Source organism: Tribolium castaneum, chromosome 2, assembly GCF_031307605.1.
Source record: "Tribolium castaneum strain GA2 chromosome 2, icTriCast1.1, whole genome shotgun sequence".
Classification (NCBI taxonomy): Eukaryota; Metazoa; Arthropoda; class Insecta; order Coleoptera; family Tenebrionidae; genus Tribolium; species Tribolium castaneum.
Genome location: NC_087395.1, coordinates 2,362,728 through 2,390,679, shown reverse-complemented (window position 1 = coordinate 2,390,679; position 27,952 = coordinate 2,362,728). Strand labels below are relative to the sequence as shown.

Below are 27,952 nucleotides of genomic sequence, written 5' to 3'. Positions count from 1 at the left end.
AAGTCATCCCCTGAAGAGGTTAAATGGAGTATTTAAGATTGACTTAGTAATTGTTTTAAATTAGGTATATTTACAAAAACTTGTGTTTGAGGTTTCGGTTAAAGATAAAAAACGCATGTTTTGGACGTTTTGGAACTTCCACCCCTAAGTGGGTGCAAAATAAAAATTCGTCATTTTTTAAGTTACATCCATCAAAATTGGTATCTAGGTTTTCCTAAATAGTCCCAATACCACATTTATGGTATATCTTTAAAAATAAATTTAATAAAAAAGTAACTATTGTTATGTATAATGTAATTGAATAAAGTAATCAGATTACATTGTAAATAGATTATTCTGTAATTAATTACTTTCATTACTTGAGTAATCTGTTACAAAAGTAATCAAATTACAAATTACAGGTTAATTGTAATTATTAATTATTAATTAGATTACATGTTGCATAACACTGCCTTTCTGATAACGAAATTTTTTTGATCGAGTATGCCAGTGAATGTTTCTAGAAATCTGCTGTCTTGTGTTTACACCTTTCCACCGTAAAAACACTTGATTGGATACGCAACCAAATATACAAGAGTGTAGATATTGCCTACTTCTGCAAATCTGGTTAAATTTTAATATAATTATTATTAATTATTGTAGTTTTGTTTATTCTAAACATTCTGAATAATTAATATTAATAATAAAGTGATCCTGTGCTTTTTAGATAAGGTAAGGACTGATTTTTCGATTTTGTGTCTACAACTTTACAAATGAAAAAAATGTGGTACCGGATTTTCTAGTAGTACTTCCATTATATCTCGATTATTTCTTTTTGAAAAAAAAATACGAAATAAAGTTGCAAAATTTAAATATCTACGTGGGTACCACCTGCGCACATGCGCACACACCTTACCACAACCACCTGTAAAAATAATGTAAACCTGTTGAACTTTTACGTTTGTTTCGCCACAGAAGTCAATGAACTGTCCAGAAATATGTCTCTGTACGGTTTTCATCCGAGACGTGTTAAAGAAAGCGATACGGTATCGTGAAATGTGTTGTTTTTGAATGGGATGAGGTAAAACAGTACCGTTTTTGGAAATTCTACATTCTCCACTCTGTTATCTAACATGTAAATGGAAGATTACTGATTAGATAGGTAAGCAGTAAAGTACCCAACAAATATTTGAGGTTACGGTGAAAACACAACCAACAGATTCACAACAATGAGCACAAATGAGGAAAAAGTCAACCGAAAAATGCACGAACTCTTCATGCAAGTACTGAAGAATCGGGACCTTTCAAGGGCTGGAGACCTGTTTTCAGTCCCAGATGCGATCATTGTCAATGACTTAACCAATGTGGTAAGTACTAAGGTACTTATTTTCAGCATTTCAAGTGATTTGGTCGCAGCTTAAGGAAATCAACACGATCATCTCCCAGCCTGATTACACAAATAACAATAACGACCAAAGTGTGGTGGAAATATGTGTAACTCGGGTCACTTCTTGTATTCGCGAAACAGGAAGTGTGGAACAACATTGCAAAGCCCTTGTCACGCTTTTGGAGTCTTGTTTGCACCATAACCTCCAGCTCACGTCCAGGGATGAGGACCCGCCCCATGCAAAAATTTCCAGTGATATTATCTCTTGTATATTCTTAGTAAGTCATTGTCCTTTCATTTAAACTATTGGTAAATGTTTAGTTTAGGGACTTATTAATGCGCATGCTTAGAAAAGTTGAATTCTTTACAGCGCTGATGTCAGATTGGGCACGTTACTTTCTCATGTGATAGGCAACTTTTACAGCGTATTTGCATTCGTATTATCTAGATAGTTACTTGATGATTGCAAAAATACAATTTTATTCATATTCACATTTAAACCATATTATAAACTAAATAATTTCACCATAAACTTAAACGCAAAAATTCAATTAACATAAGATATATGGTATTCAGGATGGATTGGTTATTGTTAACAAATAATTATATAAAAAAAAAACAAAACAAATAAAACTTTAAATGTAAATTAAATGGGGTATTGTTCCACTATACATAACAAAAATTCATTAAATAAATAATCACGAACCTGGCGAAATTTATTTCGCCAAATAAATTCGTGGAGATACGAAACAAAAAGATCTTCTGACGTTCCAAATTGCCGGCGCAATTTGTGCTTCGTTCTCATCCAGAGATTCTCTACATTTTGGGTGTGAATCTCTGGATCATTAGGATCGACAAAATTCTGCTCATGAATGATAACCTGTGGAATAGATATGTAAATACAACATGTACATAACTCTTGACAACATAATTAAAAAATTGGCTAAATATTTAATAATTAATATGTATATTGTAATTAATAATTTTACCTCGTGATGATAAATGCCACCACCGATTTGGTTTAAGTCATGGTAAGCCCTCCAACCATCGCTCACAATGATTGTGCCAGGTAATATAAATCTAAATATTATAAAATTCTTAAATACCAAGTAAGTAAAAAAAGAACAAACTCAAAAAAAATTCTGTAAAATATTTCCTGTTAAAAAAAAAGAATTTATAATTTAAAATTTTATAATTAGCGTAAGCGTAAGACAGATGTCATTTGCGCAAGGAAAAAGTACCAATCAACTAAAATGCTAACTACCCCAAAACCAAAAGCCACGGTCATTTTCACATACTAAGATAATATAAAAGCAACTATGTATCTACAAGCCATACCATTGTGCAAATAATCACCATATTTACCTTCTTATTATATTTGTCAGCGTATTCGCGGTACGATCTGGCACTTCTACTAAGAAGCAATGCCCTGTGCCCCTTTCTATGCCCCCAAATACCCAATGTCCTGGTCGCCACTGTCCGCGATGGTATTTGCGGTGGAAAAACTTGCTCTCATCAATTTCTACCGTTTTCGGTTCCCCATTCACGTCAAAGCCCCCTATCTCTGAAGGATGATCGACTAAAAATTGCTCGCAGATATCTCGGCAAAAAGAACACCAATCTACAATAGTATTTCGGGTATTTGAAGAGATATCTGCTTCACGAATTATTCGAAATTGTTCGTCATTCCTTGCCCAACCATAAACAATTGTAACAATTTGCTCCAGAGATAGGTGACTTCGAGAGAAAAACGAATCTTTACGGAGACTTGATGATGCACCACAAATTTTACATTGCCACCGAAATCCATCGCCTAATTGGTGCCGAACGACAAAAGACATTGGTTCTTCACAGGGGGCACATCTGAGGCTATTATGAATTAAACGATGCCTGGCACACCACCGAATAGAATCAATTCTACTATTGAAACTGAGTCTCTTATAGTTGAAAAATTCATTCCTTATTTGATCATCAGTTAATATTTCGTCTACATTAACAATAAACGTATTCGCGGGTACACCTCGGCCACCCATGTTGACTGAAATAACTTTCCCGCGTATTTGTCCAGCAATTTGGCATCAGCGCTTACGCAAGTGCATTCCCTTGCACGCGTCGGATTTGGGACATGCGCATTAATAAGTCCCTAAACTAAACATTTACCAAACTATTCACTATTTCAAACGGTTCACGTTGTGTTTTACAGAATTATAGTAAAAAGTCTGTGATGCAACGTGCCTTACCTGTAGCTGTAAAATTCTTGCATAAGGGCAATAAGGAGTTATCGAGGAATATGGCTTCGTATTTATCTCTGGCAGCAATTGAACATGCATCTCTATTAACACCACACGTGCAACCCATCATGGATTCGATCATTTCAGGTGAATTAAAATTTACGCTAAACTTTCACACACGTTATGAATTATTTATTGTGATCACTGGTGGGTAAAAATTTGAATAATAAAACGAAGAACTACGAAGGACTATAACTTAGGAGACGAAACGAGATACAAAATCGCAGGGTTTTCTGAACCCAAAAAAAAAAATAGTACGCCAGAGTAAAATGAGGGCGCTTTGAGCGTTATACCGTCTCGGTGTCAAATCGTTTTAAATTAATTGTAATTCAATCAGTTCACTAATAATTACTGCATTCTCAACATACTGGAAAAACTGAGGACTAAAATTTTCATGAGAAACTTGAGAAAAAACTTATTTAAACTTTAAAATTTGCGCTCTTCTCCGTATTTTTCAAAACGCTGCGAATACGGTTAAAGATACAAGAAAACTGTTTAGAAGAAAGTTGTAGAGAATTAAATTTTCTTTAAACAAGTCAGCGAGATCATATCTTTATCTTCAACTGTTTAGACTTTAAAGACGTTCAAGTGACGGATTTCCTTCATTTTGCTCTTGGTCAAGTATTTGAAAGTGAATTTATACCCAAACCGTTGAAGATAGAAATATGGTGTCCCGGACTTTTTTGTAGCAAATTTAATTCTCTATAACGTCATTCCTTACACTTTTTTGTATCTTCAACCATATTCGCAGTGTTTTAATAAATAGGCGACGGTGCCCAAAAAAATATCGTTTAGAATATTCTTACAAACGCAGCGAATACGGTTGAAGATACAAAAAAATGAAAGGAACCAGGTTGTAGTGAATTAAATTTTCTACAAAAAAGTTCGCGACACCATATGTCTATCTTCAACGGTTTAGGTATAAACTCATTTTCCAATATTTGACCACTGGCAAAATAAAGGAAAACCATCGCTTGAGCGTCTTTGAATGACTTTGGGGCCTAAATGGTTGAAGATAGGAATATGGTCTCGCGGACTTTTTTAAAGAAAATTTAATTCTCTACAACTTTCTTTTAAACAATTTTTTTGTACCTGTAACCGTATTCGCAGCGTTTTGGAAAATATGGGGCAGAGTGCACAACTTAGACGGTAATGGAACAGCTGCGCCTCTGGCGACATTAACGGAACTATCGAGGACAGGGACGTTGTATTTGTACATAGTTTCATATCCTTAGACAGAACACAAATTGACATTTATTTCCATTTTGTTTTTTATTTACAAATGCGACTGCCATTTTTTTTGCACTTAAAATCATCAACAATAAGCACAAATGTGTAAATAAAATACGTGAGGTACACTATTACTATGCAAAATTTAAAAAATAAAGTAAAACGCTCGAAATTCTAATCAAAAAAGCGGCAAAACTTGACATTTTTTGTTTTTAAAACTTGATTCTCTCTTGATAATTTATTTTTTAAATGATAGACAACTGCGCATGCGCCAGAAAAGTCATAAACTTAGAAAATTTATATTTATTTTTTTTGTATTCTATAATTTTTACTTTCGAGTTAATTGAATCTAGTTTAGATTAAAGAATAAAATTGTTTACACATAAGTTTGTCAATTTTTTGGTTTTTCAATCATGCAGAAATTTATAAATATAGGGTAATTGATACGAGGTCCGTATTTTCCAAGCCGTTCTTGTCAAAGTTACAACATTCAGCTGTGGTTTTTCTTATGGAAGTCATATTCGGTTTTTATATTTTTGAAAAGTGCTTTTATTCCTGATTAAAACAATATATCACATGATGTGACCGAACCTTACATGCTGATTTTGTATAAACAGTCTAAAACACTGTCTAAAAACAGCTAAGTCATTTAACATGACATTGTTTTTTCTTATTTCAAATGTTTAACTTTTTTTGACACAAGTATTTTAGTTATTTCGCGAATTATTTCATTACAGTTTTTCGTGAAAATTTACTAAATTATTGTGCGAAATGTTATAATTTTCTGCGTTTTACCAGAGATTCTCCTGATGTTTAAGCCATCACGGCAATTACTTAACACAATTTTGTCAACAATGACGTGAAAAACTTGTAAGTTTTCGTAGTGTCGTGAAAAAATTATTGCATTTTTTTGTTATTTAGTGAACAATAGGTATGATAAATTTATAAATCATAATTCAGTTATTGTAAAAAATAATTATATCACAATGACGATTTTGAGTCATCTTCTATGATATTTCACTTAATTTTTAAGATGATACCTACATTAAGAGATTATGGAGGAATTTCGTTTCTTTTTTTTTCTTCTTATTTGATAAGAATTTGTCATTTTGCTACCAGTGCTATATTTGGAGATGATGTCATGTCACAGCTTAGCATCAAAAACTCGAGACAGATTCTTATCAGTTACATAGTCTAAGACCACATTTTAAACTTATTGCGTAACAGAAGATAAATTGCTCTTATTTTGAGATATTTTTATTGTTGTTTTCTTCTATTTAACTATGGAATGCGGAAAAGTATGTAACTCTGGTCAACTAAAAACTCAAATTTTATAACGGTTTTACGCAAAAAGTTGTTCATCGCATCATGAAATAAAATTTATTTTAAATTAATATATTTTTCTGACAGAAAAACACTCAAACTGAAATTCAAATTCAGTGACTTTTTGCCTTTGTTTTGACAAAATGTTTTGTTTAAAATTGCGACATTGCGTCTTCAGTTTTCTATCTATGGATTTTTTTAAATTTTCTCTAAATTCATCTTCAAGTACAAATATCTCGTTTTTTCCAATATTCTTCATTGCAAACTTCTTACTTTTTTCATTTTTTTAAAGAAAATTTTCGAGATTATTTCTTTAAAATCTTAAGATGTAAAATTTGAATAAAATATTTCTTCATGGATCTTGGATATAAGTACTTCATTTTTAAATTTACAATTGAGTATTTAATGTTTTTCAAAGTTCGGCAATTCTTTCTTCTAGTAGAAGCTGCGAAAAATTATTAATATACTATCATTTCGCTAAGTTCTGATGCGGCATTATATTTTTTATCTTTTCTTTTGTTCTGCTTAGTAGTTTTTTAATTTCTATTTAAATATTTCTTTAGAGTTTATGTACTAATTTTTATTTTTTTTTTATTTTTTTTCCAGTTTTACCTTTAAATACCAGATTTTTGCTAAATGTTATTTCATTTTTTCGATATTTTATATATTTTACAGGTGCTTTTTAATTCTTAAGTAGTAAATACAAGTAAAATATTTCTTCATAGATCTAAGATATACAGGATGTTTCACATAATTTTGCGAGGCCTGCGCCTGTAAAATGCCACCAACAATAGATATTCCAATACGAACTCGATTACAAATGTTGAAAAATTGGATAGTTATCTCTTGTATGTTCACCTTTTCAAAAAATTACATTTTTAGTTAGTTATGATTAAAATAAATAGTTTACAATCATGTTCATTCTGTCTCTTGAATGAACACATAACAATAATTTTTTTGTGAAATCTGCAATTAATGAATATAAATCAAACAGTCATTAGTTTGACAACTACTGTCATGGATTTCTAAAAATTAAATAAATAAATGTATCCCGTGTTTTGTAACTTTTGTATATTTGGCTGTGTACATTAGGCTCAGGCCTCGTAAAGTTGTGTGAAACAACAAGTAGTTTATTAATTTTTATTTAGATATTTCTTTAATTTCTATAGAGGCTATAAACTATGTGTTTTTTAGGTTCTTCTTTAATTTTTTCCTAGCTTTACTTTTCAATATCAGATTTTTGTTGAATTTATTTCAATTTTTGTACAGGGTGACCTAGGGGTGCGTATTCGGTCTATAACTTTTTTTATTATGCGAAATATTGCCATGCCGTTTTCACTATCCGATAGAGCGACTGAAAGTCCACAAACTAAAAATGTTTTTATTGTACACAGGGTGTTGTATACAGGGTGGTGAACCAAAGTTATATATTTTTTAAATGGAACACCCTATATATTTTTGCATAATTGGAATCTAGGCAAAAAATAATGTAACCTCATATGAAACTGCAAACACTTTAGCGGACAGTTTTGCTGCTACCTATAATTTAAACATTAAAAATAATATACCGTCATTTATGCCTACAAGTACATTTAGTGGGAACTTCGGATCTGGTAAAAAGCCAACTCTGTGCCATTCAATTAAATGCAGCTCCAGGTCCTGATCAGATACCTCCCAAACTCCTGAGAACTTGTGCTGCTTCGTTGTCGGGCCCACTTGCCAAAATGATGACAAAATCATTCTTACAAGGCACTTTGCCCTACGAGTGGTTGCAAGCAACAATCACGCCTTTGTACAAGTCAGAAGATAAACTTGATCCTGCTAACTATAGACCTGTAAGTCTCACGTCGACATGCTGTAAAATTATGGAAAAAATTATAGTCAAGGAACTATTAACTTACATGAGAAAGAATAATTTAATACCTGAGCATCAGCACGGCTTTTTACCAGGTAGGTCGGTTGTCACAAATTTGCTATCGTTCACAAATCTATGGACGAAAATGTTAGACACTAACCAACCTGTAGACATAATTTACCTTGATTTTAGTAAAGCCTTTGATAAAGTCCCTCACAATCTCTTGTTAGCAAAACTGGAGTCCTATGGTGTAACAGGAAATTTGCTTGATTGGATCCGAGCGTTTCTATCAAATCGAAACTATTGTGTCAAAGTCTGCGGTAAATTTTCGTACTCTAAACCAGTATTAAGTGGGGTCCCACAGGGATCAGTTCTTATACCAATTTTATTCTTGTTATATACAGCAGATTTATTGTTTTCACTGGACAGCTATTCAGCATATGCGGATGATATTAAGTTATTTGCTAACCCACTTGTCACGGACTTGCAAGACCAACTTAATTTAATCTTCCAATGGAGCGAGAAGTGGCAAATACCACTGAATATTGCAAAATGCTGTGTACTTCAGTGTGGCCACAACAACCCAAAGTACCTTTACCATATAAATGGCACACTACTGAGTGTAAAAACCTCAACCAAAGATCTAGGGGTCATTGTAAATGATAAGTTAGGATGGTCAGAGCAATGTCTAGCATCAGTGGGTCGAGCGCGTAAAATGTTTTATTTGCTAAAGCATGTTTTTCCAAATCCTTCAGTCAGTTTTATTTCAAAGGTGTACATCACTTACATAAGGCCGCATTTGGAATTTGCCATTCCAGTCTGGAGACCTTATTTGTTAAAGGATATTGATTTGCTGGAAAGAACTCAGCACCTGGTAACTAAATGGACACACTGTTTAAGACAAGTTTCATATGAACAACGCCTTGAAATACTCAAAATACCAGATCTACGTGCTCGTCAAAACAGGGCAGATGCAATTCAAATTTTTCGGCTTACTCATGGTTTATTTCCTGGAGTAACACGCAATTTCTTGCAAATTCAATATCATGACAGACTTAGAGGTCATTCTTATAAGCTGAAAAAAGAACCATTTAAGACAACCGTAAGAAAGAATTATTTGATAAATCGTGCATTTGATATATGGAATGGCTTGCCTGATAACGTTGTTGCAGCTGTTACTGTTTCTTCCTTCAAGAATCAATATGACACATTACAATAATTAACATTAACCTTTATTAATTAACTAATTTAACTGTAGATTAAAATTGTATTTCATTTTTCATTATTCAATGGTGTTTCATTTAACACGAAACCGTATTTCTTGATATTTTGCTATAAAGGTGTTAACCTCAGCAAAGAATCTATGTTAATAATAATAATAATAATAATATAAACTATTATGGGTCTATCTCTTTTTGTTTCGTACTTATTCAACTTTTCGTTATAAAAAAGACCAATTTTTGAAAAATCGCTGCGAAGTCGCCTATGAATATTTTCCGGCAAATTTGCAACAGAAAAACTCAAAATACCCTGTAGTTTTAGGAAATAGTCAATTTTTACTTGAAACACGGAAATAATGTACAGGCTGTGCGAAAACGCAAAAAGTTGAATAACTCATTTTTTTTCAAATGGAACACTATGTATTTCTTTAGACGTATCTATAGCATTTTTCATAAGCTTTCTATTGATATGCGGTTTTTATAGCAAATTTACAATATTTCTAAGTGTTCAAAAAAATAAAAAATATTTTTTTTATTTATTTTATTAATAACTCTTGATGAGTGAAATTCATTTATGTATCAGGTAATAATTAGATTACTTGTGTAGTTAGTCACATTAGTACATATTAAAAAATTAATTACTATTTGACTATCAAATTCTAAGCTAACACATTTTCTTATAATAAAATATATTTTTTTGAAAAATCCCGAAAAACATTTAAAATTTGCTATGCAAACTCTTTATCATTAGAAAGCTTATCAAAAATGCTATCGAAAAAAATCATGGTGTTCCATAGTTTGTGGATTTTAAATCGATCGATCGCATAATAAAAGCAGAATGGTAATATTTCAAATAGCAAAAAAGTTATAGACCGATTACATACCGCTGGGTCACTCTGTATATATAAAAATGCTTCATTATCTAGTTATTTAATAATAAAAATAATTATTCGTTTTTATTCTTCTTTAAATTTTTTGCATTTTTCTTTAAAGTCTATTTTTAGTTCTCTTAGTTTAATTAATCTAAGAAGAGTCTTAGATTTTTTCCTAGAATTGCATTGATTGTTTCAATCTAATTTGCATTTTTTTTTCATTCAGTTTGTAATCTCTACCAACTGCAAAACACAGTTGACGACTTAACAATTGTTAAAAGTTCTGTCCTATGCTTTATCGCACAAATTTAATTATAGGAAATTATCCACTATGTCGAGTCCTTCCAAACATTTACGAAGTATCACCTGAACCCTTCCAAGGCCATGCAATGGCTCTAGTTTCCCTTCTTCCACATTGTGATAATCAAGAGAAATTGGCACTGTTACATCTATTTTCCCTAATCGCCAAGGACAACCCTTCGGTAATCAAATCAAACAACTCTCTTTGATAAAATAACTAACAAGTTTTTAGTTATTGGAAGCAAGTGTGCCTCAACTGTGTGAATATCTCAGTAGTTCAGTCACTGCATCACCAACTTTACAAATATTCCTCCACATGGCCGAGAAAAAACCTGCTTTGTTAGTTGATCATATTAATGCAATGAAACAATCAGCTGAAAGGCATCCACAAACTGTGTGCTTAGCAGCTCAGATTATCGGAGCTGTAGGGAAATTAAGCAAAGTAAGTGGTTGGAAACTTAGCTTCTCAAAAAAAATAATAATAAAAATAATACTTGTAGGACAAGGCCCAAGATGCGTTAAATTTTGTCCTTGAATATTTACCAAAAGCCGACAGAGGTTCCCAAAGTACGTTGTTAAGAGAGGCTACGTTGTTATGCAGTTCTTATCCTGTTTTGTTTACTGATAAAGTGTTGGCTGGAGTTAGGCAAAGACATCACACAAGGTATGTTTAATTTGGTTTTTTGGTTTTTTGGTTCTAAACCATTTTTTTAAATAATCATCTGTCAAAGAGCCATCAGGTTGGCAATGCTATAAATAGTAATTTTTTCGAACTAAAGTTGGTAGTTTTTTACCTGACAAACTCAAAAATCTTTTTCAAATTGTTTTTCAAGCTAACAAATTCAAATCTGGTGTCCAAAAATGTACACTGACAGTTGATTAAATATTAATTAAATGAAAAATTAATGAAACAATATAGCAGCAGTAACCAAATCAACTATAACAACAACACCCAAAATCAAGTAACGTCTGGTGGTGTTACAATAGTCAAAGTTGGTGGTATTCAGCAAAATGCACCTGTGCAACAAGGAGGTTACACACGAAGAGCTAAATTGGGTGATTCGAGAAGTACTGGGAGATTACACACTGCTCAAACTACAAGTACTCATCGCAGCATGACAAAGTTAAACATTCCAGGTAATTATACCACGTTGAAATTAATTAAGTTGGCAATGCTGACTTATTTACAATTAAATCTCTCAGTCAAAGTTGCCAACTCAGTTTTAAATCTTTCAAATTTAGTAAATTTCTCGTCCAAGAACAGCCTACATTCATCAAAACTTTTTTTGTAAACATTTTAATGAGTTTCTCACTGAAAAACCTTTCTAAATTTTTAGGAAATAGTTATTTACTTGTTACTGCCCAAATAAATTGGGTACATTTTTTTGTATATGACGAATGAGTCTAAATACAGAAAAACAGAATTTAGTTTTTTTTGTATTTAGTCAGTTTCTTCTTGAAAACGAACTAAATTAATATATTAGCTGATTCAAAACTATAAAACGCCAGCGTCGCATTTTACCACATTATGTTTATGAGGTTTATAAAATTGTAAAATAGTTATTAATTATTAGACATCTCATTGAAACTATAAATTACATTAGCTATTAATTTTTTGAAGCACATGAATAATTTATAACAATTTTGACACAAAATCCGTTTACATAGTTTTGAAACATCTAATAGTATCTATTTTACAGCTAATTTAACCATTTTCTTTTTTGATTTGGAAAAACGAGTACTTCTTTTTTATTTAAAGATGACGGTAATGTTGTATAAAAAAGAAATAAATTGGGCTTAATTTTGCGTTTTTCCATTTAATTTTCTCGGAATTGTTTCGAATTATGTATGTCGAATTGAAAAACGTTGTAAATCTATCGAAAAAAGTAAGTACTCGTTTCGGACATAATTTAGTCAACATTTTTCGAATTTAAAAAGTTTATTACCCAAAAACGCTCTAAATTCATCGGAACAGGTTGTTTTGGGTTTAGGTGTGATATTTTGTATCCTTTTTTTTTACAAAACTATTTACAACTTAGCGATTCTTCTGCATTATCTTGGCAAAAAAATTATGAATTTCTTGAATTTCCAAAAACGTAAACAAATTATATTCTGGGCAACAATTTTTATTTTCTTATTTTGATTTAATTTGACAACTTTTTTAATTCTATGTTTTGAATAACGGATTTTAAATTCATAGAAAATAGTCCATTTTAGACTTAATTTAACTATTATTTCTGCAAAATTTTTCGAATTTATTAAATTTTTTATTTATTTATTTTTGCAAAATTATGTGTGTTCCTTCCTCAAAAATGATTTTAAATTCATAGAAAGTAATAGACATATTTTTTATTTATTTTTATTGTGTTCTCACAATATTATTTTAATTAAATCAGTGAAAAACTGAAAAAATAAAATGCAAAGTTACTTCATTTTAGGCCTAATTTAGTTATTTTTCTGCTTTGTTGTGGCAAAATCTTTTGAATTCAATGAATTTTGCCTTAAAAAACTTTGTAAATATTTATCAAAACTGCTTATTTTGGACTTAATTTTGTAGTTTTCTGTTTTTATTACAAACTATTTCTAATTTAATGAGTGTCAGAATGAACTTGGCGATTTTTTTGCTTTGTTTAAGCAAAAACTTTTGAATTTATTAAATTTTGTTCTAAAAAACTAACATTTATCAAAACAAGATCATTTTGGTCTTCATTTAACAATTGTTTACTAATTTGAATTTAATGAATTTCGCACTAAAAATCTTTTTAAATGCACAAAAAATACTACATCTTCATGGGTTTATTTTTTTCATTTTTTCTGTTCTGAAAAATGATTCTAAATTCGTTGAAAATACTATATTTTAGTTTTATTTTTATTTTGTTTTCACTAAAAAAACTAAAAAAAATTAAATAAAAAAGTAAAGATATTTCATTTTAGCCCTAATTTAATTATTTTTCTGTTTATTCTGGCAAAATTTTTCGAATTTGATGAATTTTGCATTGGAAAACGCTCTGAATTCGTCAAAACAACATATTATGTACTTAATTTTGGAATATTATTCGTACAAAATACTATACTTTAGTTCTACTTTTATTTTGTTTTTTTAGAATTGTTGTTTTCGCAATTTTCTGACATTTTTACAAACTATGTGTAATTATTTACTGAGTTTCTTTCTGAAATTCTACCTCAAATTGTTAAAAATAATACATTTCACACTGAATTTCACCATTTTCTATTTTGTTTAAGTAAAATCTCAGATTTTGTGATTCTCCCTTAAATTCATTAAAATAAAATTCATAAAAAGTAATAAATCTCACAATTAATTTTCCAATTTTCTATGTTATTTTGATGAACGTGTTGGAAGTATAATAAAAACTTTGAAAATAAATCGAAAGAAGCAGATTTTTATTACTTATTTTAGACGTATTTTTCTGGTTGATTTTGTCTAAATATAATAAAATTTGTTGGATTTCTTGTTGAAAATAAATGTAAACTTATTAAAATATGGGCAAATCACGCATTTTCAGGCTTTATTTTTTATTTTAATGTGTTTTTTCGCAAAATCAAGTTTTTATTTATTTTAATTTGTTTTTTTTCAAACTAAGTTGGCAACACGGAATTGTTGCCAATTATCTTTCACTGTTACCAATTTAATTACGTTGGATGTTTTATAGGTGGCTCGATTGGTGGTCTTCATAAAAGTATGACACGATTGAGTTCATCCCAACAAATCAATGCAATTCCCCAACCGTCCAGTAACGTAACAGTTACAAACAAATACATTAACAATAACACGAAAATATCAAGTGGTGGAGTAACAGTAACTACGATTTCACCTCCAAGGATGCAAAGGCCACATAGTCAAGGACCTTTAACTCTAAATACAAACCAAAATAGTCAAGTAAGTAAAATTCCAGGCACCTGAAATTAAGTTGGTAGCAATTGAATGACATGTTGTCAACTTAATTTTACATTTGTTACAGGTAACTGTAACACCGCTACAAATCACATCACCACAAAGTCCAAATGCAGTTACAGTCAGTTCTGTATATACAGGACCTATTTCCAGCGGACAAGTGTCCGTTTTGACCAGTAATTCAAACAGTGGAGTCACTCAAACTATTCCTGTAGGTTCTAATACAGTTTTAGATTCGTCAAGTTCGCAGCTAACACCTGTAACTTCAACCATGGGCAGCGGTAAGTTGGCATTTGAATTATAATTTTGGATCTGCAAATGTTGCCAACTCAAAAAAATGTCAGACATTGCCAATTTTTTTTGAGTATGAAGGATTGCCAACACAATTTTTTGCATAAAAATTACTAAACAATTAAGAAAAAAATGTTTTTTAATATGTTTTTAACGCATATTGTAGGTAACGTAAGTGTTACCAACCCTGTGACTGTAATATCCCGTCGAGTGAACAACACAAGTGTCACTTTACTGAATTCCAATCAGAATTCGTTAGCCAATCAGCGAATGAGCGTCTTTGAACCTTATCCAATGAGAGATACGATTCAACACTTTTGTGAAAAACATTTGGATAAGATCAAGGCCTACATGGATAAGGTTTCAATACGCATACCATCACCTGCGAAATGTACAATTGAGGAAAAACGCCAAAAGAAATCTGCAAAATTACATTTTGCTTGCCAAGGTGGTGGTCAACACTGTCTATATTCCAAGACCTACTTCACCATGCGGACGAGAAATCCAAGGATTTGGATTCACTTGATGTTTATTTCGCTGCAGGTTAGTGTTTAACCAAAGAATTTGTCAAAAAAGAAAATTTCCCCAAAAACTAGTTTAGTGTTTTTTTAGTTAGGTTTGAAATTTTGTCACTAACTTTGAAATTTGAGAAACAGAAATGTTGCCAATTTAATATCAAAAGTAACTAGTTTTGAGGCTTGCCAACATAAAACATATTGTCATTTTGACAGTGCTTATGTCATTTTAAGTTATCAAAATAACATGGACTTTCACATTTGATAAAACAAAAAACTTTAGCATTTTAACATCAAAATGTTATTTTGTTTTAGGCGCGTCATGCGCATGCGCTGAGTTCACGTGATGCTCAAGTCGCAAGTTTGAAGCATTGTTGGGATATGTTAAAATGCGAAAATAAATCGTTTCTGACGGTTGTGACGAGCGCTTTTCCTTGTCCTAAAGATCAGGAGACTCTTATTAATGAGCTGAGACATTCTGGTTATTTTGATGTGTTTCAAATATGTCCTACAAATGTTGGAGGTTCAGCGGATCAACTTGATGGAGGGTCCTTCAAGTGGGGGTGTTTTCTGTGCGCACATCCTGAGCGGGCTGTGGGCTTCCTGAGAGGTAAGAATATGTACATTTCTAATTTTTTTATTGAATTTAATTAAAATATAAAAAATATAATATGAGATAGTAAAGCAATTCTTTTGAGATTTATTCGTATTAGTTTAGTAGGCAACTTAATAATTACGATTAAAATACATTCGGTTCACTTTCATAAAAGCCATTGTGGTGGAAATTGGGTACTCTTGGCATTAACTTTTGTATGAGTTGTCATGGTAACAGGTTAGTCAATTCCACTACAAAGGTTTTAATGAACGTGAACCGAAAGTAGTACATAATCTTATAAAAAAAATAAATAGATGTTACAGCTTACGAAAAGTTATAGCCAGTGTTCTAAGATTAACATCTTTTTTTGTTTTTTTTTTTTGAATCTGTGAAAAGTTTTCGGGAAATTTAAAGTATATTAGAATAATACTGTAGAATTAGAATTTAAGAAAAAGTTTCTCAAATATACGCTAACTTCGATTTAATAATTTAATAACCCTCTTCTACGAAAAAATAACTTTTTTTCGGAAAATCTAAATGGTATTAGAATGAACCTGTATAGTTCGAATTTAAGGGGAAGTTTCTCATTAGACGCTGAATTTTCGTAACAGTTTAATAATCCTGTTCTATGATTTTTTCAATGTTAATTTTGAATATAAATTTGCACATAAATCACTATTTTGGATTATGAATCTACAAAAAAAATTTGCTGCCTTGGATAAACAGTTTTGGACAAATTCGTAAAAGGTTGCTGTCGAATAAACCGAGGAATCTAAATCTTTCAGAATTTTTAGGACTAATTAAAGCCCGCTAAAAAGCGGACTAATTTCAAATTTATTGTTAAAAAACATAAATAAATACATAATTTAAATTAATTGATGAAAAATTTTTAAAGCTTTCAAATTCATAATTTTTTTTACAAAACCTATCGAATTTAGTTGATTTCTCATCGAAAAATACTCTAAATTCGACTATTCGAAAGAGGTAAATGTTATTTATTTCAGACTTAATTTATTATTATTTTTTTCTTATATTGGCAGTCTTTTAAATTTAGAGTTTATTACCGAAAAACATTCTAAATTTATCATTTACATCAGTTCACAAGTTGAACAATTTCTAATTCAGTGCGTTTCAAAGCTTAGCGATTTTTTATCCAAAAACGCCTTCAGTTTCATTAATAAAACAAATTTTTGTGGACTTAGTTTGCATTTTTTAACAGTGTTTGTTTTCTTATTAATATTCCTTCTGAATTCACAAAAAATTATACATTTCACATCATTACATTTCTTCTTTTCTCTCGGTTTTCTCTATTCAGCTTTTTTTCTTCTCCACCTGTTTAAAATTTATATTGAAAATTTTCAAACATTTGAGACAATAGGAGTGTTTACTTTGACGAAAAACATTTTAATGTTTCACTTTCAACGAACTAAACTTTAGCCAATTTTTGTACAAAAAAATTTTCTTGTTAGCTTTCTTGAACAATTAAACCATTCTAAAGTAATGTTTTTAACTTCCGTCCTGATTGGTCCTTTGTTGAACATTTTATTGTATTGTATTGTATTCGAATTTTTGTGATTTTTCCTATTATTTCGACTACTAAATAATTGAAAAATTTGAACCTACATTTGTTCAAAAACCATTTTTCTTATTGCAGTAAAACTGTGTTGTAAAGTAATTCGGTATTTATTTATTTATTTATTTTTAACAAACTCCCACAAAAATTTAAAGATATATAATTTCAAATAATTTCGAATAATTCCATTTTTTTTTTAAACAAAATATAGTTTCGGAGGAATTCGCAGAATTTTTTCAGGAAAAAATTGGTAACCAAATTTCTTTCAAATTCCTCGTTTCCACTTTTTTGTTAGACAATAATTCTATTACATTACGACTGTTATGAAACATTATAATAAAGCTAAGTAAATGCTTAGAAACTTGTAATAGTAAAAGATAAACATAATTTAAGAATATTTTATTTTGACTAAATTTCTTAATAATAAAACAAAATTGACACCAAATTTGAAAAAACAGGAGACACACAACCAGTGATCGAAGGCCAACTGAAGGAAAAAAAAGGTCGTTGGAGACTTTTCCGACGCTGGAGAACCCGATACTTTACCTTGTCCGGTGCTCACTTATCTTGCAAAGGATCGGTAAGTTCGATCCCTGTATTTTTTTTTCATAGTAAAATAACTATTAAAGAGTGGCGGTGAATCCATCGATGTAAATCAAATCCGTTCTGTAAAAGTATCACGAGGGGCACGCAACATACCAAAAGCCTTTGAAATCTTCACAGGAAATCAAACACTAATTTTAAAGCCTAAAGATGGCAAAAATGCCGAAGAGTGGGTCCAATGTTTGAGTATAGTTGTTGCACATTCCCACGCTAAAGAATTACCAGGCAAAAGCAATTCGTTACCCGCAAGGGGTATCAGTTCTAGTCGTACTGTTATATAAATATTTATTTTTTACAAAACTGTAAATTACAAAAAGGTAAGTAAACATAATATTTGGTGCTAACGTCCAAAATTTGGGTACTGGAACACAACGCTCTCTGTGATAAAAATTAGCATCACGCGACTGTAACATTATCACTGCTAATTAAATACGGGGGACTAAAACAACCACAAAAAATATAACAATAAAAAATCACGGATTTCCCGTTAAAATTTTAATTTCAGCACTTTTTGCCAAGCAAATAGTGAACAGTTGAGTTAAAATTGACCGAGAAATTCGCTTATGCAAAGATTTAACCCGATTCCGGTGTTTTTTATTTTTACTTTTCAAGAAATACTCAAAATGTTTTGGAAATTTGACTTTCCATTTTCAAACGCCGATTACGGCGGAATTATTTGAGCTAGCGCACCGTTGTAATCGGCATGAGAAATTATGCAACCAGCAATATCTTGTAAAAATCCGGTTAAAACAAAATTTTGCCTTATTTTTAAGTTATTAACACATAAATATCCACCAAAAAATGTACGAAATTTTTAGTCCTCCGTAGATTGGAGCACATTTCTGTAAACAAATCATAGATTTACACTTAATATATTAACATTTTTTACGACTGTATCAAATATTGTACTTAATTTTTATATCATATTTTGTAATTTATAGCCATTGTTTTTATATTATATTTGTTTTGTTTTTATTTCACTTGCCAATGGTTTCTTCGTTGGCTTTTATAACACATTACATTCCATTACAATTTTTTATAACAAAGCATCGTCAGCCCAGTTCTGACTTTGCCAAGTATATATTTTATTATATCCTGTTATACAATAATAAATACATTATTTTACAATACTTGTTTTGTACCTATCTCACTCCGTTGATATTTTTTTTGTAAGTCTTTTAAAACGTCCCAGAAAATCAGGCATAAAGCACCGTGTGGAGCTAATCTCATGTAGTTTGCACCGATTCCTTTATAGAGTCCTGGGATTCCTTCGCACTTGTAAATTTTGATAAAGCAGTCTGTTATTCCTTTGTACAAGAGTCCACGGCCCTGTGCGTCCGTAGCTGAAAGAAGATTGAATTAGGTAAGTGTAAAAATTAAAGCTTATTTGTTAATACGGAAAAGCAATATTAATTCAAAAGTAGTGTTAAAATATCACAGCGTTTAAACTAGTTTTTAAAAATCGACAATTACTGTGAAATTTCATTTGGCGATACTGAATTTTATTTTAAATTGGTACAACAGAAGTAGATAGCGGTTACCGACAGATTTTGATTTTATGCGTAGTTAAATAGTTTCGAAGAAATCAGTCAAAATTTAAATTAAAAATGTTATATCTATATTTTTTGCAAAAACATTTTAGAAACATGAAAAGTGCTCTTAATTAAACCATTCCGGAGTAATCCGGTAAAATCCGGACTGGCTGGAGTATTACTGAAAGTTTTTCAAATAAATTTGAACAAGCACTGGAAACGTTGAAAACAGTGTAAATGGAGTTTCTAAGCCATTCGAATCCGAATTTTTTCGACGATTAAATTTTTAAAAAGTATTGTAAGAAATCACTTTTTCTTAATTTCTTGTGGAGAATTTAACCAAGGTTTACGGATATGCAAAAACAATCGTTTTTGAGGACAAAAATCGCTTTTTTATATGAACTATTATCCAAGGATTATAAATTTAGAGAAACATTTTGGTGAGGTTTAAATAACAGTTTTGGAGAAAGTGATCATAATTTCTTCCAAAAAAATCTGCAGCTCTAAGAATATTTCTGTTTTTGAAAAAAATCTTTTGGAAATGTGAAAAGTGCCCTTTTCTTGTGTAAAATAGGAAATCGACTCAGTAAAAAATTCGCGGAAAAATTGAACCGGTACTTAAAGTCCATATCGACTAACTTAAGTTTGATTAAAACAATTTGAAATAAACTTAAAAAAATGCTAAAAGAAAATGTTCAGAGTTATATGTCGATTGGTCCAAATACTACAATTTTATCTGAATTTTAGAGATTTTTCCTATACATTTCCAGAAACTCAATCTGTTGTTACTTAGAAGTGCGAAACTGTAAAAATGTTATCTATTTTTTACAAAAATATTTTGGAAATGCGAGAAATGACTCATGTTTGTTATCCGAATCCGAATCTTTGAGAATTTTCCGACTTGAAATTTGAAATTTTATTAGTTTTATTTATCATAAATTCCTACAGTAACAATTCTACAGGACGTCGCGCCAGTGAGTGCAAATAGTATTTTATCATTAAAAATAAATTGCTATAATTTTTTTTTTAGAAACTGTTTTTCAAGCACTACAATGTTTGTGTTAATAACGACTACATATTTTCATATTTTTTTATTTTGCTCGAAGACGGTATATTTTGAAAAAACTTCTATTAACACGAAATCAAGCTAAACTCGAGTCCTCTTTAACAATGTTCAACCTTACCTTACAATTTGCACAGTTATAATATCACATTAAAACGACAATAATAATAATAATCCCTCTTTTATTTGAAAATACAACAAATATGGTCTGAATTTTCGGGATTACTTTTGGAAGCTAATAATAAGTCCGCAAAAAAATATTTTTAGAAAAAAAATAAAGATTAGTTTATTTTGAATAGCTAATTATGTTGAAATATTTGCACTTCCACAGGAAATATCCTGTACAGGGTGTGTCACTGATATGGGTGTGCTTGATTGCACCTACATTTATCGAAATAAATCAAATGACACTGCAAATGGAAAGTCAAAGTGCACGTTCTAAAATTATTTTGCGCTATACAGGATGTTTCATTTTTACAGTGCAATCTTTAACATAGTTTTTTTAAATTTTATTATGTATATTTGTACATATTTCAATTTGAACTTTTTTAGGCTTTATAAATCAGTTGAGTTTTTGCAATTTACTTTAACCGATCAGAAGTTATTTATTTTTTTATACAATTTAGTGCGTCTGCAGGCACATTATTAAAAAATCGCAGTGCCTTTGGTTTTTGGGATATCAAGTTGGGACTTTGTCCGTAGATAATAGCTAAATGTCTGAGATATCTTTTGGTTTACAAGAGCATACATTTATTTGCATTATAGCATCACCTTGCTGTGACATATTTATTTTGGTAAACTTTGGAGGACCATAGCATGATTTTTTGAAATAGCACCCCTTGTATTTTATTACTAATTATTATTCAGCGTTAAATTATTTATTTAAGTTAGTTTTTTTTTTCATTTTTATGTAGATAAGTCAAAATTAAAGTTTATATCTCGATGAGATTTTTATGCATTTTACATGAAAAAATCATTTTCATAACAAAATCAAAACGCCAGTCTGATATTGGTATGTCAGAATTTATTGTTTTTCGTGCCACACTACGTATCCACGATACAAGAGATTTTATGTACATTGTTCCAAAAAATCGAGTTTTCCCCCAAACTATCAATTTTTGAAAAAAAAAACTCAAAAAGTTTAAAGATGTATTTATAATGCGATGCTGAATAATACTTAGTAGTAAAACACAGGGGGTGCTATTTGATAAAAATCAAGTTATGGTCCTTCAAAGTTTACAAAAATGAACGTGTCACAGCATGGTAATGCTACAATGCAAATGGACAGTCTTGTCGCCAAAAGATGCCTCTTACAGTTGTTTACACACTCAATACCTCGAAAACCAAGCGCACTGCGATTTTTTAATTATGTGCCTGCAGACGCACAAAATTGTAGAAAAAATTAAATAACTTCTGAACGGTTAAAGCAAGTTGCAAAAACTAAACTGATGTAAAATGCCTAAAAAAGTGCACATTTAAATATTTACAAATGTACAGGGGATGCCATTTAAAAAAACTATGTTAAAGGCTGCACTCTGTAAAAATAGAACAGCTTGTATAGGGCAAAATAATTTTGGAACGTGAACTTTGACTTCCCATTTGCAGTACCATTTGATGTATTTCGATATCTCTGAAGTGTAAGTGCAATCGAGCAAGCCCATATCATTGACTCACTCTGTATAAAAAGCTCTTGAGGTATATTATTATTTAATTAGGTATTATATTATTTTTAGATATGTTCTGATGAAGCCGCCGAAAAAATCAAATGTATAAAACTGGAAGAAAGCTCTTTCTGATGATTACTTAATTCATATTAGATTCGATTTTTCTTTGCCGTGCCAGTCAACAAGAATTAATTAGTGTTAACTGGAAGCGTACTGTTTATTATTTATGTGAATGACATGTTCTATAATATGGGCCTTCCGGGTTTATTGATGTATGCTGATGATGCCTCCATTACTAATATTAGCACAAATATAGAAAATTTAAAAGATTTAACGAAAGTTTCATTGAATAAAGCGGAAGACTGGTACAAGGGCAACAGTTTAAAGATAAATCGAGATAAAACTCAACAACTAATATCTAAAAAAAAAATTTGACCGCAATGAAATTTAAGTATATTGTTAAAAAAATGTCTGTTACACTTTTGTTTTTATTCATTAGAAGAATATATGAATCCGCCTTTAGAAAATTTTTTCTTACACTGATATTTCCTACCTTGTGTTATCTATCTAAATGTAAATTATTGTTTTATACTCTTTCTTTCCTTTTTCTAACGAGCTACACAGTATGTTTATATTTTTGTACTTAAGTAGCAAATAAAGATATTATTATTATTACTCCATTCGTATCCTTTAAAATTTAAATTCAGTATTGCCAACAAACACATAATTCTTGAATCAGTCTGTCTAATTTAGAATGAAATTTAGAATTTTTCCAGACAATTTAAACCCTTCCAGAGTCTGTAAAATCGGGATCGCCTCGATTTTATGTCTACAGTATTCAGTTTTTTTAGGAATTTAATGCTTACGTCAAGTACATTCTAAATCAACTGGCACAGTTCTTATTTTCATTAAAAAAATGAACAACGCTGCAATTTTCTAATTTTTGTGTTAAAAAACTGTTAACAAATTTTTTTGTTCGTATGGTGGTAATAAAAATGTTACCTTGATTGTATAGACGCGTCGTAACAATATCAAACGGTGCAATCACAACAGTCTGAAACACTCCCCCCACAATACTGGCAGCAAATGCAGTTAAAAACGTGGAATGTTTAAACACTTCAAACTCCCTCAAAAAATCCTTCGTCTTATTAAAACTACTCAACTGAGCCGAAGACCCTGCCACAGCCCTCAACATAACAGCATCAGCCCCCCGCCACAACCCTTGAACCTAAAACCACCAAAATCAACCCTTAAGTAATAACCACCACCCCCACCCTTACCCCATGTTTCAAATAAATGGTTTTAACGGCATGCAGAAGCCCCGCATGTCCATGCTGGTGCCCTACAGCTATGGTATTAGCCGCTTGCGACTGCAACTGCGTCTTAATCAGAAAAAGGGGGCTTCCACAGAACGCCCCAGCAGCCCCAGTCATAGCACTAGCAATCAAACTCCGAAGAAAAATAGTTTTGCCTTCTGAGTCACAAATAAAACCGCGATCGCTCAACCACTGGTAGGAGCCCAGTCTTACGCTGTTGCGCACCGTGTGCATGATCATGGCGGTGCCTAGGCCCCTCTGCAGCCCCCTTATGCCCTCCGTTTTTGCAACAACGTACGCTGCGTGTAAAACATTCTTGTAGTGGACGGTGTGCTGGCCTCTGGCACGCAATTCCCCCTGAAGTTGCATGCGGGTTTTTAGCATGTCGAAGGGGTTGCTGAAGATGCTAGCCCCCGCGGCGGCGAGGCCCCCAATTGCGAAATCCATTGTGTGATAATTTGATGTTAAATTAACGACAAACACATGGTGATAATATACTGGAGTTTGGTTGATCTGAAAGTAGATAGTTTTTTTAACTCTTAATTTCAAAATGTTTAAAGCACGAGCGAACGATAGCAGGTGAGTGCCTTTAATAGTTGAGATTTTTTTGGTACTATCAACTCTTTTTCTAGTGACAAAATTTGAAATTATTAACAAAACAAACAAAAAAGTAATGTGTGAAATGTAATTTTTTACATTTTTTTAGTGCCAGCGGTGTTTCATCTAAAGTGCGCAAAAACTGGGCGCAAGGAGCCACGACAGTTGTACCTCAACGGACCGTGTATGGTGCATTTATGTACACTTGCTGATTTGAAAGAGGTAGGTGATTAATTGTAATGCGTTTTTTAAGCTCACTTAAGTCCACTCCTTTTTAAACAATCATTCATTAACAAATAGTCAACGCAAAAAGTACGTGTCTATTTCTACTGTATATCTTAAAAATTAATCATCATATCATACAGAATTTAGCGTTTACTTTTCAGTATTTTCTTTCTTTCTTTTTTCAAATGTTTTATAAATTTTCCTATAATAATCACTAATCAGATAGTAATCAATTAACCAATATTAAGTTGCTACAAAAAATATTACAATTTATCTTATTTTAAAACAAACGATACTTAATCGTTCTCTTATGCAAAAAATACGTAAAAAATGTTGCTGGCCCTACGAATTACTAGAAAAATCGAAGTTGGGGCTACAGACATTTTTTTTAAATTGTTTTGCAAAAATAACATCTAAGCATCGTTTGTTGTATAGAATGACATCAGAATGTTCAGCGAAATAAACTCTTCACCAGCCTTCACCATAGAATACAGGAAATCTACGAATTGTAATATTGCTTTGATATGGCTTTTTTTTAATTATATAGGGTTAGTGGTGTTTTATGTTATATGTGTTAAGTGATATTCAATAAAATAAAACCCTCAATGTAACTTTAAGCCATTGTAGAAATATTCTGAGAAAAATCAGTTGTATGATAACAGCAATATTTAATATCTGATTTCTATATGATTTTATTCATATTCGAAAAAAAAATAACAAACTCATATTGTACGTATTTTGCTTGTTATATCACCCTTTATTATTATAGGGCATTAACCACATATAAAATCCCCTAAGTTTTAATACTTTTATTACAGAATACATAATTCATTTTATTTTTATTTATTTTACATTCTGACAATATTCAAAATTTATATCGTTTTAATGTCATTTTTGTTATACTTATTTTTATGCGATAACCAACATTTTTCGCTGCTTTTTATATATATTTCTGATAAATATAAAAAATTAATTAAAAAACATAGATTAAACAAAGAAAGAATTTATCGGTAATAATTACACATTTTTTTTCTGAAAGTTTTTAATCTTTTTTGCATAAATCTATCCTTAATGAATCAAGTTTTCATAGAAAATATTTAAATAATTTTAAATTAATTTTTGGTTCACAAAATAAATATATTTCGAAAATCGGCTGAATTACTGGTTGTCTACCCCTTTAACATTGACATTATATAATTGACAGGACCGAAAGTGAGGTTATGTTGGATAAATAAAGCCCTTTTGTTTATATCATTTTAATTCAATAATGGAATATTTTTCAAGGTAAAATTTACTTACAACGTGTAATAAACATAAAAATTTACACTTTATTCAAATAGTTAATTAATTAAATAAATTGTTTGTCACTGTCCAAATTTAGCCCCTCGATCTATTTTGACAAACAAAAATTTATGTTATTTTTGAATTTTCGACCCAATTTCATTATTGTGAATGCAGAAATAATGAGTGAAATAAACAAGTCACGTGAACCTGGTACACTGTACAATTATTTGAGAAATTACATTAAAAAATAAATATCTAGTAAATTGAAACTCACCTAGAAAATTGTAGAATTGCTCACTAATGACATTGTTTCTCCATAAACTAATTAATTTGCCACACAATTCGCGCTTAGTTGCGAACATGCATCACTTTAACTGAACTTTCCTATTTTTAAATTGGACTACAAAAATATCCAAGTAATACCCAACAAAGTATTTTATGTGTCTTGGGGCCAGATAAATAGGGTACAGAGTTCATGTCTGACTCTGCGGTTTAGGAAAAAATCCATTTTTTGTCACTGTCGTTGTGTTAATAAAATTGTGTAATCTTGCGCAGATAAAATTTTGGCTTGATTTACCTAATTATGAAGGTGTTTGTTATCGCAGATAAAATATTGAATTATGAATTATGATTAGTTTTTTTTAATAATAGTTAACTGATACAAGTTGGAAATGTGCAAAAAGTTATAATAAATTTGGAATATTAAAAAATGTGTCAGTGGAAAAGACCTTGGAGTCAATTATTTAGCAATTACATTCAAATCCGGCTGTTATGCAACAGACAAACTGGCGACTGAATCTAAACACCGAGATAATTTTTATTAATTTAATTGGGAATTAATTATTGACAAGAAAGACAAATCGTCCATTTTACTATTCTTTTAATTGTTTTATTTATATTTATGTTGATCAGTTCACAAAAAATATTCATAAAGTTTTTAGATTTAGACTTTATTCTGAGACCAACGTGTGCAAATTTTTACTATGAAATCACTACGTGATGCTGATAATCATTAACAACATGAAATGTAATTTTTATACAAATATTGATAACACACATGTCTAGATTAAATGTCTACATACTAAATGACCGGAAAAATTTGTTGAACTTGTAAAAAAATTTTGGCTGATATTTAAAAAACAATTAAATACGTAAGTATCTTAACATTTAAAAGCACTGATGTTGCATATTTAAACTTTTTGTTGTTGTCTTCTTTTAAAAATTTTGTAAAATAATTCTTAAACGCGTTGGTTTATTTCTGAAAATGGACAAATTAACATTTTAAAGAAAAATTAAATGTCATAATTACATACTATAATTTTTAATTAAACTCAAAAATATACAATTGTTTCATGAAAATTAACAAGGAATCAAATAATTTTCGAGTCCCACACCTTTCTTTCAACAATACGATTTTTTTGTTTTCTTTGTAAGAATAGGAGAACTTGTTGGTATCGATAAGGATACGATTATAAAACCTTTATCTTATACTGTTTAAGTGATCAATTGATATTATTTTTGGAATTTAATTCACATTTCTTCGTATTAAAAACTTACCATAGAACGAATCTCATTAGTATTCTTTTTTATGTTTTGGAAAGATTTTTTTAATCACACATCTACTTTACAAAATTTCCAACATCCTACTTTAATAACTACCTAATTTGAGCATTTCATAAAAGTTGTGCTTAACTCAGTAATTAATTAGCAAAAAAACATTTATTTTCCTTACAAGTAAAAATCACAGATTTAAGAATTTATTAACAAAAAATACCTTACTTTTTTTTTGCTGATTATATTAGATTACAATTCATACTTGAGAATGTTTGTGTAACAATATTTCCGAAATCAGTCTCCTACTGTTTCTAATTTGTTATTAACATTTAAATTTTAATTCAAGCTACAATTCTCGATGTGGGGACTATAATAAATGTTATAAATAACATAAATTAGAAAATAATTTAATTGTTTCAAGAATATGTAAAATTTATAATTAAGACAAGTTTATGTAGGTACAGGTTGTTATTAAAAGGGAAATAGTTGTAAATTCAACAAAAACTACTGAACTTTGTAAAACAAGTACTAATTAGTATCACGTAGTAGCTCATGATTTTTAAGGGAAATTTAGATTTCAGCAGCTTTCATTTTTATTTCATTATGTCATATGCCCGGCGCATCCACCAAAATTGAAAACACAATCACCTTTTTATTGAAAGAAGAATATTTTTTTAGAAGGATGGAATAACTAGTTTTATGTTAATATTTACTATAGGCCAGTAACATGTATTTAACAAAAAAACAATAAGCAAAACAAAATCAAAGGG

General features: G+C 30.5%; 2 protein-coding genes and 1 long non-coding RNA gene across 4 annotated transcripts; 1 reads left to right on the top strand and 2 right to left on the bottom strand.

The window, feature by feature from the left end:
• Positions 1-884: 884 nt before the first annotated feature.
• melt (melted) lies at positions 885-19,075 on the top strand. 2 transcript variants are annotated; one of them, XM_064354686.1, is made up of 14 exons: positions 885-1,141; positions 1,199-1,346; positions 1,396-1,644; positions 3,570-3,744; positions 10,476-10,639; positions 10,690-10,899; positions 10,958-11,121; positions 11,380-11,594; positions 14,129-14,355; positions 14,438-14,651; positions 14,828-15,204; positions 15,492-15,786; positions 17,803-17,924; positions 17,974-19,075. In XM_064354686.1, the coding sequence occupies exons 2-14, from the start codon at positions 1,209-1,211 to the stop codon at positions 18,226-18,228; spliced, it is 2,805 nt and encodes a 934-aa protein (XP_064210756.1). In that variant the 5' UTR covers positions 885-1,141; positions 1,199-1,208; the 3' UTR covers positions 18,229-19,075. The 2 variants fall into 2 exon arrangements, with proteins under 2 accessions (XP_064210756.1, XP_064210755.1); XM_064354685.1 differs by having other exon boundaries at positions 11,377-11,594.
• LOC135265327 (uncharacterized) lies at positions 7,718-9,417 on the bottom strand. The gene is made up of 3 exons (XR_010332942.1): positions 8,247-9,417; positions 8,134-8,198; positions 7,718-8,065 (listed from the first exon to the last, which is right to left on the bottom strand). It is a non-coding gene; the product is annotated as an uncharacterized LOC135265327 (long non-coding RNA).
• On the bottom strand, positions 18,710-26,209 carry LOC656748 (solute carrier family 25 member 35). Its single transcript, XM_963255.4, has 4 exons — positions 25,903-26,209; positions 23,487-24,035; positions 23,209-23,434; positions 18,710-19,290 (listed from the first exon to the last, which is right to left on the bottom strand). Exons 2-4 carry the CDS (start codon positions 23,967-23,969, stop codon positions 19,070-19,072), a joined length of 930 nt encoding a protein of 309 aa, XP_968348.2. The 5' UTR covers positions 23,970-24,035; positions 25,903-26,209; the 3' UTR covers positions 18,710-19,069.
• Between the last annotated feature and the right edge of the window lie 1,743 nt (positions 26,210-27,952).

Coding starts and splice junctions, on each gene's coding strand:
- melt (XM_064354685.1), top strand. CDS start 1,209: ATGAGCACAAATGAGGAAAAAGTCAACCGAAAAATGCACGAACTCTTC. Junction 1,645..3,569: donor TTATCTCTTGTATATTCTTA/GTAAGTCATTGT, acceptor TGTGTTTTACAG/AATTATAGTAAAAAGTCTGT. Junction 15,205..15,491: donor TGATGTTTATTTCGCTGCAG/GTTAGTGTTTAA, acceptor ATTTTGTTTTAG/GCGCGTCATGCGCATGCGCT.
- LOC656748 (XM_963255.4), bottom strand. CDS start 23,969: ATGGATTTCGCAATTGGGGGCCTCGCCGCCGCGGGGGCTAGCATCTTC. Junction 23,435..23,486: donor CCATTTATTTGAAACATGGG/GTAAGGGTGGGG, acceptor TGGTGGTTTTAG/GTTCAAGGGTTGTGGCGGGG. Junction 19,291..23,208: donor GACGCGTCTATACAATCAAG/GTAACATTTTTA, acceptor ATCTTCTTTCAG/CTACGGACGCACAGGGCCGT.